The sequence below is a fragment of the Erpetoichthys calabaricus genome, chromosome 6, assembly GCF_900747795.2.
Source record: "Erpetoichthys calabaricus chromosome 6, fErpCal1.3, whole genome shotgun sequence".
Lineage (NCBI taxonomy): Eukaryota > Metazoa > Chordata > Cladistia > Polypteriformes > Polypteridae > Erpetoichthys > Erpetoichthys calabaricus.
The window spans coordinates 173001566-173018996 of record NC_041399.2 but is presented as its reverse complement, the minus strand read 5'-3'; the positions used below and the strand labels follow the sequence as shown (position 1 = coordinate 173018996).

The window sequence follows — 17431 nt, the reverse complement described above, 5'->3', positions numbered from 1 at the left end:
TATTCCATTAAAGACAATATTTAATCATTTATTTGTTAAAGCAAACAATTTAAGCTTTTTTTTTTTTAAATGTGCAAGACAAAATAATTTATAATAATGTAACATTCCTGAAACTTTTCTTCTTTCATATGCCTAATTTAAAAAGTTCAGTTCTAGTCAAACAAAGCTATCACAGCTAGTTTATGCTATGAATGTCTTACTTTTTCAAAATCTACAAATAGCTTTTACAATTTTACTTATTTGGAGGATTTAGTCCTGAACCACAGTAGAAAATTCCTGCTGCTCTTACTTTGTATATTTCGACAGCCTTTGTTCTGTGTCAAAGCTCCTGATTTCACCCCTACTGCTAGACGACAGACACTCAGCGGGGTGGGGCGCAATTCAAATCAGGTCAGCACAAATTCAGTTCCCACAAGAATTTGTCAGATTTTTTTTTCTTCTTCCACTTCTCTCTCAGCAGTTCAACACAAGTTATGAGAGCGAACACATCAGACTGATTTCCAAATGATTTGGCAAAGCTGCTAGTCATTCAGGACACTTTAATGACAGTCTATGTTCAAGCAGCTCAGATTTTTGCAGAACACGAAAAATATGGTTGATAAATTTATTACTAAACAAGGAAATTAATATTACCTGTTTAATATTTCTCAATGCTTGTGTTTGAATGTTTTGTTCTAATTACCACAGAACAACCTTAACCTTTCCTTCTTTAAATAATGCCAGAATATGAATTCTGAAAAATAAAATTTCCTATATATAGTTAGTTTGGAATTACTATTGAACATAACCAGCATATCTTGGGGTGCAAACAATGAAACAGCACGAAGTCCCCACACACAACCGGCAGGCACTGGATTTGAACCCAGGATATTGATACCATATACTGTGAGAATGTAACGCCCCAAAAAATGCGTATAAGCTTGAAAAGTGTACACTGGAACAGAAACACATCTGGCAGACATGATCACGTTAATTTTAGTTTGTTTAAGACAGTACACCATGAAGTATTTTTTATGGGGAAAAACAGCAAGTACGACCACAAGAACATGATCTTGGGGGGCATTATTACCAATTTAAGAGTTCTCATGAGGATAAACAGGAATTTTTAATTGTTAGCCAAATGGAAATTTTCACAGATTTCAGACTTAGTTGAAACTAAGATAAGACCTGATTGCTTATGTAAGTAATCTCAGAACACATCGGAAATCAGTCACTGCAAATGGATTTTGTGGTTTCTGACTGGATAACCCTAGTCTGTTAAAGCTGTACATATTCAACCCTTCATATGGATTCCAGTGTTTCCCACATATAGAAATTTTATTGACAAGTGCCACTGCAATAGCTTCCAGCATCACTGGTGCTACAAATGTATATAAATAATGAAATTTATCACTCCTTCTCATGCAGCATGTAATGTTTTTCAAGTTTGGGTCATGAAAAATGTTGAAGTCCAGACAGCTGTTTGTTTGCTAAGCAGATTATCGTTGTGCTCTTTTATAAGTTGGCCTTCATCGTAACCAATAAACAATAAACAAACAGTTCAGTGATACTTTGTGCTGATACTCCAATCACATGTTTCAATTTCTTCTGCAACACATGGCTAGAAATCAAAGTGAATCTCTTAAAATATTTTAAAAGGAAAAGAAACACAACCTTGTTATTTGGACATATCTTATACAGAGAAGTGTAGTTTTATCTACGGCAGGGATGTGCAAAGTCATTCCTGGAGGGCCGCAGTGGCTGCAGGCTTTTGTTCCAACCCAATTGCTTAATAAGAAGCACTAATTGCTCTAGAAACACTTCTGCTTCATTTTAGTTATCTCCCTCGTTAAGATTTTGAACCCTTATTGCTTATTTAAGTCTTAAACAGCTGCATTCTTGGTTTTTAATTGCTCCTTATTAGCAATAAGATGCAAATGACAAAAGAAACCAGCAGTTATCCATTTTGCTTGTTACCCTTTACGCCTGTGTGTATTTATCATGCACTATTTGGTTTAATTAAATACTTGGAAGGAAACAGAAGACAAAAAAGTCAAGGATTGAGAATTACCCATCCGTTTTACACTTCAAAATATTTGGATATCTTTAGAATGGAAAAAAAAATCTAGGATTTGAGAATGACTTGACATAGCAGAGTTAAAGCACTAAAAAGCCATGAAATGTAATTATTGGCAAGGATTGTTTTCTAATTAAACAACTGGGTTGGAATAAAAACCCGCGGCCACTGCGGCCCTCCAGGAATGGCTTTGCACACCCCTGATCTACGGTATTCATTAGCCCAAACAGAGACTATTTTTAATTAATAAATTTGTTAAGAGTTTTTGTATAGGCCCAATTTTAAAGGTAATCATCTACTTTTGGTGTTTAAGCAGTCTAGTTAAAATCAATATAAGCAGTTAAAATAAATCTACAGCATATATTTACGTGTACACTGTATGATTACATAGCTGCAGACTTGAAAACTGGATGGCATTGCAATTCTCTTACTCTGATAAAACTGGTAAAGCTATTTATTAATTATTGTACAGCCTTTCACACCATTGGATTTGTTCAGATAAATTCCATGAATGAGTTCTGGGCAACAAAGGAATACTAAAAGCCCTACACAAAACTTACATATCTAACACGTCTCTTTGTATTTGCCAGAATAGCCTTATCCATTACAGAATCACTTATGCCCAAGCAGTAAGAGGTAGCACAACGACAACTGATTGATAATAATATAATTAAATATATACTTTGAGTAAGGGCTGTCAACATTTTTTTAAACTATATATTGATTTGAAGCAGGCATTTGAATTACATCATAGCACCATGCTCTGGTATTGACTCTAACAGGTATGGAAAACTTTGTTGTGGCGTACAGTTTCATCAGACTGTTCAGAAACAACAACTATAAAACTAAGTCATTAAGTTGGTATTTTTTTTAACATGACTTCAGATTTACTGCATACTGCTTGCTATTTTTTTTTTTGTTTGAACAGATTCCTGCTGCAATGTAATTTCATCTTAACTTTTCTCCTGTGATACCCATTAAACCGGTGGGGATGTATTTAGTGTACATAAAGTGTGTTTATATTGAGAAAGAAAATAGGACACTGTGACTTATTACTACAGTATGTTATTACCCTGGCTTACTTCACATAGACTTTTCCAAATTCTGATGTCATTAAAATAACAGCTTAAAAAGTAAAATAAGTTTGCAAACAACCTCACCTGCAAAGAACAAATGATGTCTGAATATGCAGCTGAATTTAGCTCCATTACTCAGTTCCTGCGTATAATCGTAGCTATAGTTTTACTCTACATTTGTTCTATTTTTTTATTGAAAATTTCTTTATTTCTTGTTATTTATTATCTTATAACTTGTTAATTTACTCTATTTCTGTTTACTCTTAATTTAAAAAAAAATTTGGTACAATGTAATTGTAACAGAGAAGTCATGTGAGCAAAACAGTAACATTTTCCATGGAGATAGCCCACATCTTTGCTCCTGCTGCTATATTGGACTTTTGTGGGAAATACTAGACTCCTCAAAAGATGAACATTTCATGGTGACGTGAATAATGTCCTGCATTTCTCCCTGTTCACTCATGACTGTGTGGCTATACAAAATTCAAATTCAGTGTTTGCATTCTCTGACGACGATGTCATTATAGGCTTGGTCACAATCATTGAGGAGTCAGTCTCCTGGGACAAAGGAAAGGAATTGGTGCTGTGAACCAAAAAACTGACTTCAGGAAACCACAAGGAGCTTCTATATATATCAACTGAGGCACTGTGGAAATATTCTACATTTTCGGTTTTATTTGCAGTCTAACTTGGTTCAATTACACAATGGCAACAATTATGAGGCCTCATCAGTGCTTATACTTTCATAGATGTAATTAGTCATATTTTAATCTAGTTTGTATTTTCTACAAATGTACAACAGAACGTTTACCTAACAACTGTATCACAATCTGCTAACCCAAAATTCAAATTATGAACTGAAGGTCTTAAAACAAGGTGGTGATAGATGGAAGCAGCATTAACTAGTTTAAAAAGTTTGTTCCATCAGGAAGACAGACAACCATGACTCTTTTTTCTTTTGCTTCGGGGAAACCATCAAGAAATTCTGCAACATTTTCAAAGTAATGTGAGGTTATGAATGACACCTTGTAATACCTCATTCAGTGCCATGTAAAATACTGCATTGTTATTATACGCATATTCACACAGTGACCAGTTTCTTAGGAACATCTATTGTATCTAGTACTTGATAGCATCCCCTGATAGCAGGAATTCTTTGAGGCATGTGCTTAAGAAGGTGCTGGAACTACTCTAGAGAAGCTCTAAATTATACTGACTGGATTGCATTAGGAAGACTTTTTGGCTACAAATTCAATCTCATTTCATCTATTCATAAACATATTCTAATCGACTGACATAGGCAGGCTGTGAAGTCAATTTCAGTGAACTGACAAAGCATGCTTTGGAACATGTTGCATTATCATGCTGGAAGGAAATGCCAATTTTAAAAAAAATACACTGCAACTATAAACAATGCCTAGGTAGACTCTGGCATTCAAATGACACACTACTGGTAGTAACAGGCCCAATGACTGCCAGGAAAGCTTTCCCTACACTACTACACAAGCGTCAATAGTCCATGTCTGTGGCACAAAGCAGTACTGATCAAAAGTTTCACACTGTTTATCCAACATTTTAACCATGCCATCTGCACGTTCTTGCAGTAAATAAAATTCTTTAGACAAGCCGACATGTTTTCAGTATTCACCCATCCAGTTTTGGCAATTATATACTCAATTTAGACTTGTCTTCCTAATTTTAGCTGAAAGGAGTGAAACTCAACATGGTCTTCTTCTACTTTACCCTGTCAGCTTCAAGGTCCAATGCGATGTGCATTCATAGATGCCAGTCTACACACCACAGCTTAAGCAGCTATTAGCCAATTATAGTACTTTGAACTTCACATTAGCTTGAATGACTCTGGCTATTCTCCTCAAACGTCTCTTATTAATATCGTGTTTTAACCCACAGAACTACCACTGCAGTTTGTCTAACCTGTTGGAGAGAACTGAAGTTTCTGCTATGTTTGTGGAACCAGCCCGAGATAATGCATATTTTATAATATGGTGTTTTATCCTGCTGGAAGTATTCATTTAAAAAAGGTAGACTATGATGATTTTTGTCTATCACACCATTCCCAGCAAACACTTGAGATTATAGTGCCTGGAAAATCTAAGCAGCACCCTTGTTTCTGAGATGCTGGAAGCACCAGTCATACAATGTTCAAAGTCACTTAGATACACACACCTTCCCTACTGTTATATTTGGTCAAACAATAACTAAATCGTTTGACCATTTCTGAATGCTAGTTCTGTACTGAATTCTAAACACATGATTAAATGTTTGGAGGTAGAGGCAATTTATATTAACAAGCAGGTGTATCTAATAAAGCTGCCACAGTGTGACTGTTACACTTTTGTCTGTTAAATACAGTTAAATTTCACTTAATTCAACTGTTTAACTTCATTTGTAAAAGGCCACGAAAATAAGCATTTGCAGACAGTGGTGTAAATATGAAATTACACTAACCTAAAACAAATCATGAAAAACTTTGTAACTTTTTATTGAGACTGTCACCTTGTTAGCAATCTTCAAATAAAAAAGGAAGTTAATATGTGCTAGGGGGAGTACAACAAACAGCAATTTCAGGGTGGCAATAAAGTTGTCCATGAAAAAAGATGAATCCTCAGTGGTCGTTTTATCTTCTGTATTTTAAGGTACAATAAACAGACTGGGATAATGAGGGCCAAAGTAACACATGAGCAGCACTGACACAGTTGCACTCTGTTTGACTTGCTTTAACCTGTATAATTTTCATAACTACGGGTACAGAAAGCTGTGGAAAAGACCACTATGATAAACTTTCCACTGGTGAAATCAGATTCCCCAAGATAAAAGTTAGAAGAGCAAAGTAACCATCAAAGGTTATTACTGTCATCAGGAAAGTGCTCTCTGCATGAGAAGTAAGGCAAAATAAATTTTACAAAAGTGCTCTGGTGACAACTGTGCATAGGCCAAAAAAAATCTTCATAAGGAGCCATGTACAGATCTAACTGTGCAGTCTACTTGCTTCAATTTCCACAGAAGACCTCTCCTTGGGAAGCAGGGAGCAGAGTTTAATCACTTTTATCTACTGTCTTATTTTCACACTCTTTTACTCAGTCTAAAGGATCTTGCTAGGCAGGGCACACTGACCAATAAAATTTTAGAGCAAGCAGTGACAGATGTTATCTGGCATAACATTACAAAATTAAATAATTATTTCCCTGATGCAGGAATATTACTTGAATCAAAGAAGGCGTGTGTTGAAAGAAATCTTCACTGTCTACAAGATGATTGTTCACAGCGGGGATTCAGATGATACTGACGATTTATTCCTGTAATCAACATAATATAGTTTACCACTGAAATTCCTATTTGTCCTCAAGCTAGCTGCTTGTTCTGCCATTATGTTTACCCATCAGCTGAAGTTTATTTTATAAATTTGGCTTGTATAGTTAAAATTTATCATTATCATTGCAGTTTACATGCTTATAATTACATTAAAGCCATTAATCAGAAAATATTACAGCACAATCAGCCTTTATTAAAGCAAATGCACTCCTCTCCAAAGGTATAACAAATGTTGATAGCTTTAATATTTTAAAGAACCGATAAATGTATCCTACATAAAAAAAACAGGGAAGAATTAATTACAGTTAATCAAAAAGAAGTACTTAATCATATACAGTATGTTAAGGTTGTAACAAAAAGGTGACAAAATGGCTTATGAGGCAAGGGCCTAAGTAACCTAACCATAAAAAGTAAACCTTCAGTTATTTAAAAAAGAAAAAAAAACAGCTGAGGGGAGAAAAGAAAACCCTAAATAAATACAGTGAGCTATAACGAAAAACAGGATTTCCGTCCCCAAGCTGAGTCTTTTTGCTATAAATACTCTCCCAGATGTGACCACTCTCCTCCTGATTCCCAGTCTCATTACCAGTTTCCTTTCTGTGCCCAGTTGAGCAGTTTGCAACTTCTAATTAGTCATCCCTACCGATTTAAGACCACCAAAGCTGGCTACTTTCTTAGGGCCTAGCCTTCAGAAAAAAGATACAGTTCTTCCAACAGGTTCTTTATTTAATATTTGGTTTTCCGCTGATGCAATATTTCTTTCTCTTAACACAGGATGAAAACACATACAAGCAGCACACAAAGGAAAAAAAAATGATGTTCCAATTACAATAACAAATCATTTAGACATTACTGATAAAGAAATGAGTACTATATTTTAACAAAAAAAGACAAGAAGGAAAATGTTCCCTACATGAATTATGAAAGGAAAAATATGGAATGCATCTACCTAAAACTTTCTGATCATCACCTTTTTAATTCTGATAATCTATGCCAGACCTTGCTTCACTTGAAAATTATACTTTAAAAAAAATTATAATTCACAAACAACAAGAGAAAAATGTGAACCTCAAGGGATTTTAGAAGGCTCCACATTTATGACTACCTACAGGTTAATGAAATCAAACAGGGAGCTCCAAAACTTAAGTTATGAACTCATAACCTCTATGCCTGTTTTACTGAACTTGTTGCCATTATTCTCATTTCTCCTGAAGTAGAAACATGCTGAGCCCAACTGATTGGGGCACTAATGTCTATTAACAGTGTCTAGTTAGTTACCTCTTGGGGAATTTTTAGACAGTCCAATGTCAGACAAAAGGAAAAAATATATCCTTCCAGTCTCTCCTGATTCTGTTGCTAAGTATTTTCCAAAAGATTATGTTTAGCAGACACCTTTTCAAAAGCTCCCAGAAGGTATCCTCCTAACATGTCCACATCATCCTAACTCGGTCTTCTTACATATTTGAGCAATCAATTAAAAAAAAACATTTTGTAGGAAACTCATTCTGTCCACTGGTACTCACAATCACATTCTATTTCTCACTAACCAGAGTAGATGCTACTTATACAAATGTTGAACACTAAATTGAAAGCTTCATCTGAAAGCATACTGTATTTACACCTTCACCATTTCAATCCAGTAGAATATTCTGAATGAGGTTGCCATTGCAATGATTTTTGGTGAAACTTGATTACATGCAATATTGTCCACCAATCCCACACAGAGACTTCACTTTAACAAGTGGTACTCATGATTTCATTCGCTTGCTTATTATCCAGAACTCACAATCATAAGTGAAGATGGAGACATACAACTGATGACTAAATTCTCAGAAGAATCTATTAATTTATTTTCCATGTCATCCTCACAATAGAGCTATAGCAAAACTACCATTGTTGTAATGATTGGTTGATCTACCTCTTCACTCACAAATGCAGATACTCCCACAGCTAAACTGCAGATATAGTGAGCCACTCATTTTCAAAATAAGACTGTCATCTTAGATTTGGTGGTGGTACATCTGATCCTGACTGCGTTACACTTGGCTGTAAACCATTTCAGGGCACAGAGGTCAACAAGATAACACCATCTGCAATCTATGTGCTCCAACACTATGTCTATTTTATTATCTCATTATGTCTTGTTTATTCAAAGTACCAAATGTGTACCGCTTTAGTTTTACACAACAGTAAAATGTCCCCATATTAATTATTACTATCAAAAGGAGATATATAAAACCAAATGTATAAAGCATTATCTTAGAATACCACATTTAAGAATGAGTATTATAATAGGTGTGCAATAATAATGGAGTGATTGCTGAGATGGAGATATGCATATGTAGATGGTGCGAATCAGTCCTGTTCAAAGCAAATTATTTAATGATTATAGGACCTTCTGCTGATGCTCATGGTGTTGGGTTAAAATAGCTTTCTAAAGAAAGCCTATGGAGAGCAAAATCCCAGTACATCCTCGCTTCAAATGTAATCATAAAAGGAGATCACTGAGCTTTAGAGGGCTCCAAAGTGTTCTGTCAGGCTGAATTTTCTCTGCTTTCATGTAGCCTGTCACTGTTACACTCATCACTAAAATTCACAAAATTCATAACTTTCAAGAACAATTAAGGTAGTCAATTGATTAATGTTTATACATTTTTGTTAAAGAAGAATATGAATCTCAAATACGCTGAAGACAACTTTTATTCCAAACCCACAGTGAATAAATAAATGAAAACTGCACTTTCTCACCATACTTGCAGCAAGAGTGTAAATTTATACTTTCAAAATTTTTCTGTCCTTTCACGAGGTCTCATGCTGTGCAAATGTGACCACATATTTAAAGTAAAGTAAAAAATATATGGAGACATAGTTTACTACATCTCTTATTCTTAGACTAAAGAAATAATCCATAATATAAAAAAAAATTAAAACATCTTGGTCAAAAAAAACAGACTGCATCTTTCCATACTCTGGAGGACTTGAGTTTAGCATGCAAGATGGATGAAGCATGACAGATTAAAGGCGAAATAACAGAAGTAGTGTATAAATCACTTGGTCACTCCCCATGATACTCTTTCTACCATCTTTTAGTTTTTTGTTATATACAATGCACTTTTGGTTTATTTACACATATAGAAAAGTTCTTTATCCCTAAACTTTCATAGCAACAGTTAATTTACAATAACAAATTGTCCCTCAAAAGACTCCATTTTAATTTGTAAACTTAAAAATTAATTGCTTCATATCTCAACAACAACTTTTTGTTATTAATTTCAAAATAAGGGTTTAATTCAATTTTTATTTCAAATTAAAAGTTATTTTTTTATAAAAACATCATTGTATAAAGATAAGAAAGAAAAAAAAAGATGAAAATCTTCATAATTACACTACTTTGGTTTACTAAGAATGACTGAATTTTTTAAAAACAATATAGTAGTCATGGCATCTGTCCATCATAGCTGCCAAATTAAAAATAATATGCCCTACGGTATCAAACTTAACAGGGTTAAAGATTTAATTACCTGTTCTTGTCTTTCCAACCATTTATCCACCATTGGATGATTGGCACTCAGTGAGGAGCGGGCATTTTCCCTCTGAAACTGATTAGACCAATTTCCAGCATCTCGTGGCAAGCTTCTATAAGAATCCAAGCCTCCTCTCTGGATATAAAAAAAAATAATAAAACTGAAGACATACACACTGAAATTATGTTTATTATAACATATATTGCAATGTTATTATATTTGTCTGTTAATGACACGTACAATCTGAGATTGTCAGCTAAAGAAGACAGAAGTTTCAAGGTAAGGTAGTTTTACTCATTCAGCACAGTGCTGTACAGTGGTGATGCATATGCTGATCAACAGACAAGAGAACTATGAATTCCATTGTACTATGTATATATGGCAATAATGGCCCTATGAACCTATTCATAAAATCTTTAAATAAAAAATAAAATATTAAAAATTTTCTAAAAATTAAAAATAAAAATTGTGAAAGACACAAAGTACAGAAGCGAGAGGATACATCTATAATAAAGTATATACTAAATAAGATTTTAAAAATGTCACTGGACATCACTATGAGACAAAAAGCAACAGATGATGTCAATAGTGTTAAGATTTTCACATGAAAATCAGTTACTTTGAAAAGCGACTGAAATAACGGACATAAACCACTCAAATGTAAAGTCATACCAGAGACTTGATACTTGTCATCTCTGCTGATGTTTCCACATTTTGCTTAGGTGATTAAATATTTAGTTTTGGTACCTTACACATCAGAGCAATGACATAAAAAAGATAAAAATATGGCAGAATGACAAACTGTAAGTTGTTAAGGAAATACAGACTAAGTATAAAGGTTTGATAACAGAATCTATAACCAGCTCAATCAATGGAATACAAATGTCACTTTTCAGGACACTCCTAATAGAAGTTTCTCAGTATTGAGCAAAAATGTCAAGAAGAATTTTAATGCACAGGATTATCTATTGCATAGACATATGAGATCAAGGCTACTGCTCTGAAAAAATATACTTAAACACAAGCATTTCAAGGTCGGAATAGAAAACTTAATCATTTGAGGAACCACTGTTCTATGTTCTAAGAGTCTATTGTCATGCTGCAGGCCAAAGGATCACATTCTGGGCTCATGAGAGGTTAAATATTGCCACCCAGGCACACAAGGGTGCGTTATCAATGACGATTTTGTCTCTTTTTCCTCCCAGAGCCCAGGAAAGTTCCCAGTAAGGGAAACTGACTCTTCTTGTTCAACATCCATAAAGGAATGACGCTCCCAGCGGGATAGTCTCATTGCAGAATGAGCAGACTTCCAAAAGGAGCTCTGGCCTAACCAGTGTGACTTTTGTTTTGCTTTCTGTTTAGCATCATCGAATAAGTATTTCTTTTGAACTTAGTACTTATTAAAAAGAGTAAACCAGTTGGCTCCACAACATTTCCCTTGAAGACAAATGTATTCACTTGGTCGAAGACACTGTGCATTTACCACACAACATGTGCACAATGACTTATCTATATAGTTCACAAGCACTTGCATACCCAAATTTAATTAATATGGTATTGAGGTATACTCTGCATACAGTAATAATAATAATAATAAATTTTATTTATATTGCACTTTATATTTTATACACATTTAACAACAAATTTAACATACAAAATTAAATGAACTGGTGTACTTTTCAGACTGGCATCTACCTCACACCGATTGCTGCCAGAAAGTTATATTCTTGCTGAATCCTCACCAAGAACAGAGAAAAATGGAACTTGATTAATAATCACAGAGGTGACTAAAATGCAACCATTAAATATTTTAAAACAGGTAGCCAATAACATGTGAAATGTAAAAAAAAAGTTCTGTATTTCACAAAGTAAAAACTGAAATTGACAAGATCACAATCAGACAGCACATTGCTTTTCTGCAATTAAATAACATATTACAGGAACTGTATGCCAATCATGCCATTCAGGGATGGTTCCTGCTTTTTGTTCATTGCTGCCAGGGATGCATGAATTCTGTGCTGACAAGATTTTATGAGGTCTATGTAAGAAAGATATGCTTTTATTCTTTGTGATTTACATTACTATATAAAACTTGAAGAAACTAGTTAAATAAAATGATTATGTGTACAGAAAACAATGTGGTTCAACTTCAGACTTCTGCAGTAATGTTACCATTCGGTAAAATGAGAGCTTTTTAAGAGAGGGCAGGCCACATTGTTTATACTGTAAAAACATAAACTAAATGGAGACTAAGTATATAACAATCTTAAGAAAGAGAGATGATGCCCCCATAAACACCAGGGCTTGGCATCAAAAATGTTATTGATGACCATGACACTAAAGAACTTTTATGACAGCTTAACTTGTGGTAAGGAGTATAAATAACAAACAACTTAAATGAGCAACATTGAGCTTTATGTTAAGACTCAATAAACCATGCAGCAGAGAATTAACTGCATTCTCCACAAAACTGATTTACTGACCTGAGCAGAACTACAGATTTCTCTATAGTCGATCCAATATGGACAATAAAAAAAAAAAAAAAAAACCAGAAGAAATTGCACAGCAACACTGTGGTTTTAGGCAGGTAAGCATCTTTTATGATAAAATGTGGAAGCACTAGTTTAGCAGGTGAAGAGCCAAGGAGGAGAGAAAACAAATTGGGGCTTTAAATCTGAAACCTGCTATTAACAATTCTCAACAGAGTGATGGAACAAAGGTTACTTACAAGATAAAACTCTTGCTGTTTAACTGTATGTCTTAAATCTCAGCAGCAAGTCCAGTAGGCTTGCGATTGTGGGGGTTAGATTTTCTTCTTCTTCTTAATGCCTTTGATTGCCTGACATTCTTAATGAGCCTGAAATGTCAGCTGCTCTTGATGCCATTTACAATTCCCTGTGCACGTGCAGGTACGAGACAGACACAAACCTGTTTTTATTGGTATCTTACAGGCTCGGTTTATTATTGATGTCACTGTGGAGTTAGCACCATAACAGCTGGGAGAGAGGAGTGTGTGGGAAGGATTGCTCTAAATAGAGGACACCTCAGGAGACCAATCACAGGGGAGTCCAAATGCTTTACACATTTCAAGGGAAAATAAAAAGGAAAAAAAATCAGTTACCTATCTGCTTTTATGTTAGAATTTCTGATTAGTAACTCTGCAGGTTTACTCTCAATAATTTTATATATACATATGTGTAAAAATAAAAATACTCACCCACATGCATACAATACAAGCATACATAGAAAAATATGCACGTACTGTACATACATATATACTAAAAGCACTGCAAACAGAAAATTGACTGAAATTAGGCTACATTTAAAAATTCCTATGCTATCTGGAAGAAATTTCCCAAAATTTTAATTTTGCTGTGCTGAACATTTATTAAATATTTAATGATTCTGGAGTGTCTTACAGCACCAAAAAACCTGGGTTTGCATTTCACCCCCATATTTGCATGTACCATTCCATGACATTCTGGTTTCCTTGTACATCACAAAGCTTTAGAACTGTCTGTCATGGACTACTGTTATAGACCATGTAATGGGTAAATTGTTTTTAGAAAATGGACGGATTTCTAATCCTGAATGAGTATATCCTATTAATACCTTATTATTCACTTTATCCAAGAATAGATCAATTATGCAGACCAATATCCATTTACTTAACTCCACTTAAACTAATTCGAGGTCACAGAAGCTGGAGCCCATCTTTTCTGTCTTGGATGCAAGGCAGGAACTAACATATAAGGGGGTTCAAATCCTAAACTACACACTACGCACACATCAGTCACTCACAACACACCAGGTTAGTGTACCAATTAACTTAACACACACAACTTCAGGATGAGGTGGAATGGTGACACTAAACATGGACAAAGACCAACACAGACACAGCCAGAAAATACAAACTACACAGAGTCAACGAATGGGTGGTAATTTAAAATCACATCATTAAAGCTGTAAGACAGCAATGTAAACTACTGTACTACCAGAAACCCCTAGACTAATTATATTATATGAGCCAAGGTACCTGTAGAAGGAAGGTTGTTGAATAATTGAAAAAAAGTCTGCTCTATCTTGCCCTATGTGTACCTCCAGTGCCTTTCCTCTGTATTTACGTGTGTGAATGTCTCCTAACTGGCACTCCCATAAAGCCTGCTTCTGAGACTTGCTCAATATTTTTGAGGCACCTCTCTCACCTCCCGTCTGATTCAACACTTTCCGTCTTTGAAAGTGACACTCTGAGTGCGCCTCATTCACCTTTATTCCTTCTGGTGTGTCTCAAGCTTGCACTTCTTCCTTCATTGTGCCACCAAAGCCAAACCTATCACAGGCCTCAGCATTTAATTATATATTAGATAGATAGTTTCATCTATGCACTAAATCATGTGCCATCCAACGGGCATTCTGAAGATTTGAAGACATAAACGCCATGCAACACTATTCGACTTACTGTATCATGAAGTGATTAGGTTGGCTTCAAATTAATGAATAACAGAATTGTTCGTACTATACATTTCAAGAATTGTATTGGTCATATAGAAAGTCTATAAATGGGGAATAAAGGTTACGGACAAAGCCTAGCCACTGGGCCAAAAAGTCCGTCTTTACATAATTTATGGTTATACAGTATCTTGCACTTCATCCTAAGCACTTTTTTTCCCAATTATTTTTGTACAATTTCCTTACTTGGCCTTGAGGGCATGTTAATTAAACTTAGCAAACAGTATCTAGGCAGCTACTATATCGATGGTAGAAATGATATGAATGAGACAGGTGTGGAGGATAAATGTATATTGAGACTCCAAGTAGGGATGCGACAATGACAGTGCAACCATTTTGACCACTCTTCAGTGCAATGTTCTTTTACCGCACGCTATTATACATGACTGTATTACATTTAGGGTTGTTTCCTAATTTGTGCTCAGTGCTCCCTGAAATTGATTCACAAGTTAGAAAACAGATGGACATTGAAATGAATGTTCACTGTTCATTCAATAGTTTTTATGGTATATTATCCTCATCATATATTGAATTAGGGAAATTTGATGATGGCACTACCATCACAATGTATTTTTTCTCCACTCTCATGATATTTAAGTGCCTGGCTGTTAAATGACACTGAAATCAGAAGCACCTTCTCTGTTCAATTTCACAAACCAATCACATAATTCTATGAAGATCAGAGCTTAAATGGCACTCAGTTTCAATGTGCAATCTGACATTGACCCTGTTCTCAATAAAAGAAAAAGTCAGATACTACTAAAAATCTTGTACTCTACTTCACTTGCAAAAAAAAATAAAAATACTGAAATGGCCAAATTTACTTTGACAAAAATGACACCAAGAGCTACATTAAAATGCAACAGGAAGTCTGACAAAATAAAATGCTGATTATCAAAACAATGTCAGCAATATAACAACAGATGAAACCATTGTTACCTTTCTCATTTTTAAACCAGTTTTTATATAATGCTAAAATATGCCTAAAAGTACAAAATAGGCAAAAACAAATTGTGTTAGAAGTGAAATTGAAAAAAATATATATTGCATGTGCCTTGTCAGTTTAGTTCAACTGATATTTGCTGAGCTAAAGGGACAATATTTGAGTAATTTAACAAACAAAGTTTATGTGACAGTACTGATTTAAAACAGAGCTGTCCAACTCCAGTCCTGGAGGGATGAAGAAGCTACAGGTTTTCAATCTAACCACGTTCATAATCAGTGACCTGTTCTTGCCTCTTACTTCTTCTGCCTTAATTTTCAATGACTTGCTTTTTAAGACTCAGTTTCCTTAAATTATTTTTTTCTTACATACCAGCCATACAAAAATGAAATCCTATACCACACTACCTGAAGATTTTAATCATCTGGAAGAACGCTAATGTAACCTCAATAACTCATTAAGAATGTCATGTTCTTTACTATTTCAAACTGGGGAAAAAAATCTTCTTACACTGATCTGGTCAGACATTTTTTAGAATTTGGCAAACATTATTTAGTATAAGTGTAAGGTAAGCACAAATGACTTGTATTGAACCGTGACATTGTATTTGCTGTTTTATTCTACATGAAAAACTACCTTAGATGGGTATTTTATGTCTCAGAATCAGGAGGAGTTGAGTGTGTTTGTTTCATGGATTGTGAATGAAATTACAGTGATCCCTCGCTATATCGCGCTTCGCCTTTCGCGGCTTCACTCTATCGCGGATTTTATATGTAAGCATATTTAAATATATATCGCGGATTTTTTGCTGCTTCGTGGATTTCTGAGGACAATGGATCTTTTAATTTCTGGTACATGCTTCCTCAGTTGGTTTGCCCAGTTGATTTCATACAAGGGACGCTATTGGCAGATGGCTGAGAAGCTACCCAGCTTACTTTTGTTTCTCTCTCTCTCTCTTTCTCTTGCGCTGACTTTCTCTGATCCTGACGTAGGGGGTGTGAGCAGGGGGGCTGTTCGCACACCTAGACTATACGGACGCTCGTCTAAAAATGCTGAAAGAGTTGCTACCTTCTGTGTGCAGCTGCTTCGTGAAGCGACATGCTGCACTGTGCTTCGCACACTTAAAAGCTCAAAGGGCACGTATTGATTTTTCACTGTTTGTTTTCCTCTGTCTCTGTCTCTCCCTCTCCTTGCTCCTGACAGAGGGGGTGTGAGCTGCCGCCTTCAACAGCTTTGTACCGGCGGTGCTTCGCATACTTAAAAGCAAAACAGCCCTATTGATTTGTTTGGTTTTCTCTCACTTTCTGACATTCTTTGCTCCTGACGCGCACTCCTTTGAAAAGGAAGGTATGTTTGCATTCTTTTAATTGTGAGACAGAACTGTCATCTCTGTCTTGTCATGGAGCACAGTTTAAACTTTTGAAAAAGAGACAAATGTTTGTTTGCAGTGTTTGAATAACGTTCCTGTCTCTCTACAACCTCCTGTGTTTCTGCGCAAATCTGTGACCCAAGCATGACAATATAAAAATAACCATATAAACATTTGGTTTCTACTTCGCGGATTTTCTCATTTCGCGGGTGGCTCTGGAACGCAACCCCCGCGATGGAGGAGGGATTACTGTACTTGTTTTTTTGTTGGACTGTATTTTGTTAATATGTTTGGCTCTTTAAATAAAATAAATAACCAATGCTTAGGGAGTGATTTCATGATAACCATCAACTCCTCAATCTGGCCAAAAAATTTAGAAGCTGAAAAGTTTCCCATAACTGTTTGGAAATAATTCACAATTTAAATAAACCTGTAATTCTTCAATATATTTTTTATCAGACTGTAAAAATTGTAATATATTGCAACATAAAATTTATCTTATGAGCTGAAATAATAAACGTTTTGAAGTCAATAAGGAGTGAAGAATTACAAAACACACATCTCACATGGATGAGCTCATTATAACTTCATTACCTTACTTCACAGTATATGAACAAGTAA

At 35.1% G+C, this 17431-nt stretch overlaps 1 protein-coding gene across 6 annotated transcripts in view; it reads right to left on the bottom strand.

Moving 5' to 3' along the window:
* The window catches only part of pard3aa (par-3 family cell polarity regulator alpha, a), a 971084-nt gene that overhangs the window by 567425 nt on the left and 386228 nt on the right, over positions 1 to 17431 (bottom strand). For all 6 annotated transcript variants that reach the window (XM_028804116.2, XM_028804120.2, XM_051929054.1 and 3 more), the window contains exon 5: positions 9987 to 10124. In XM_028804116.2, the coding sequence (XP_028659949.1) occupies positions 9987 to 10124 (138 nt within the window). The remainder of the gene's footprint in view (positions 1 to 9986; positions 10125 to 17431) is intronic.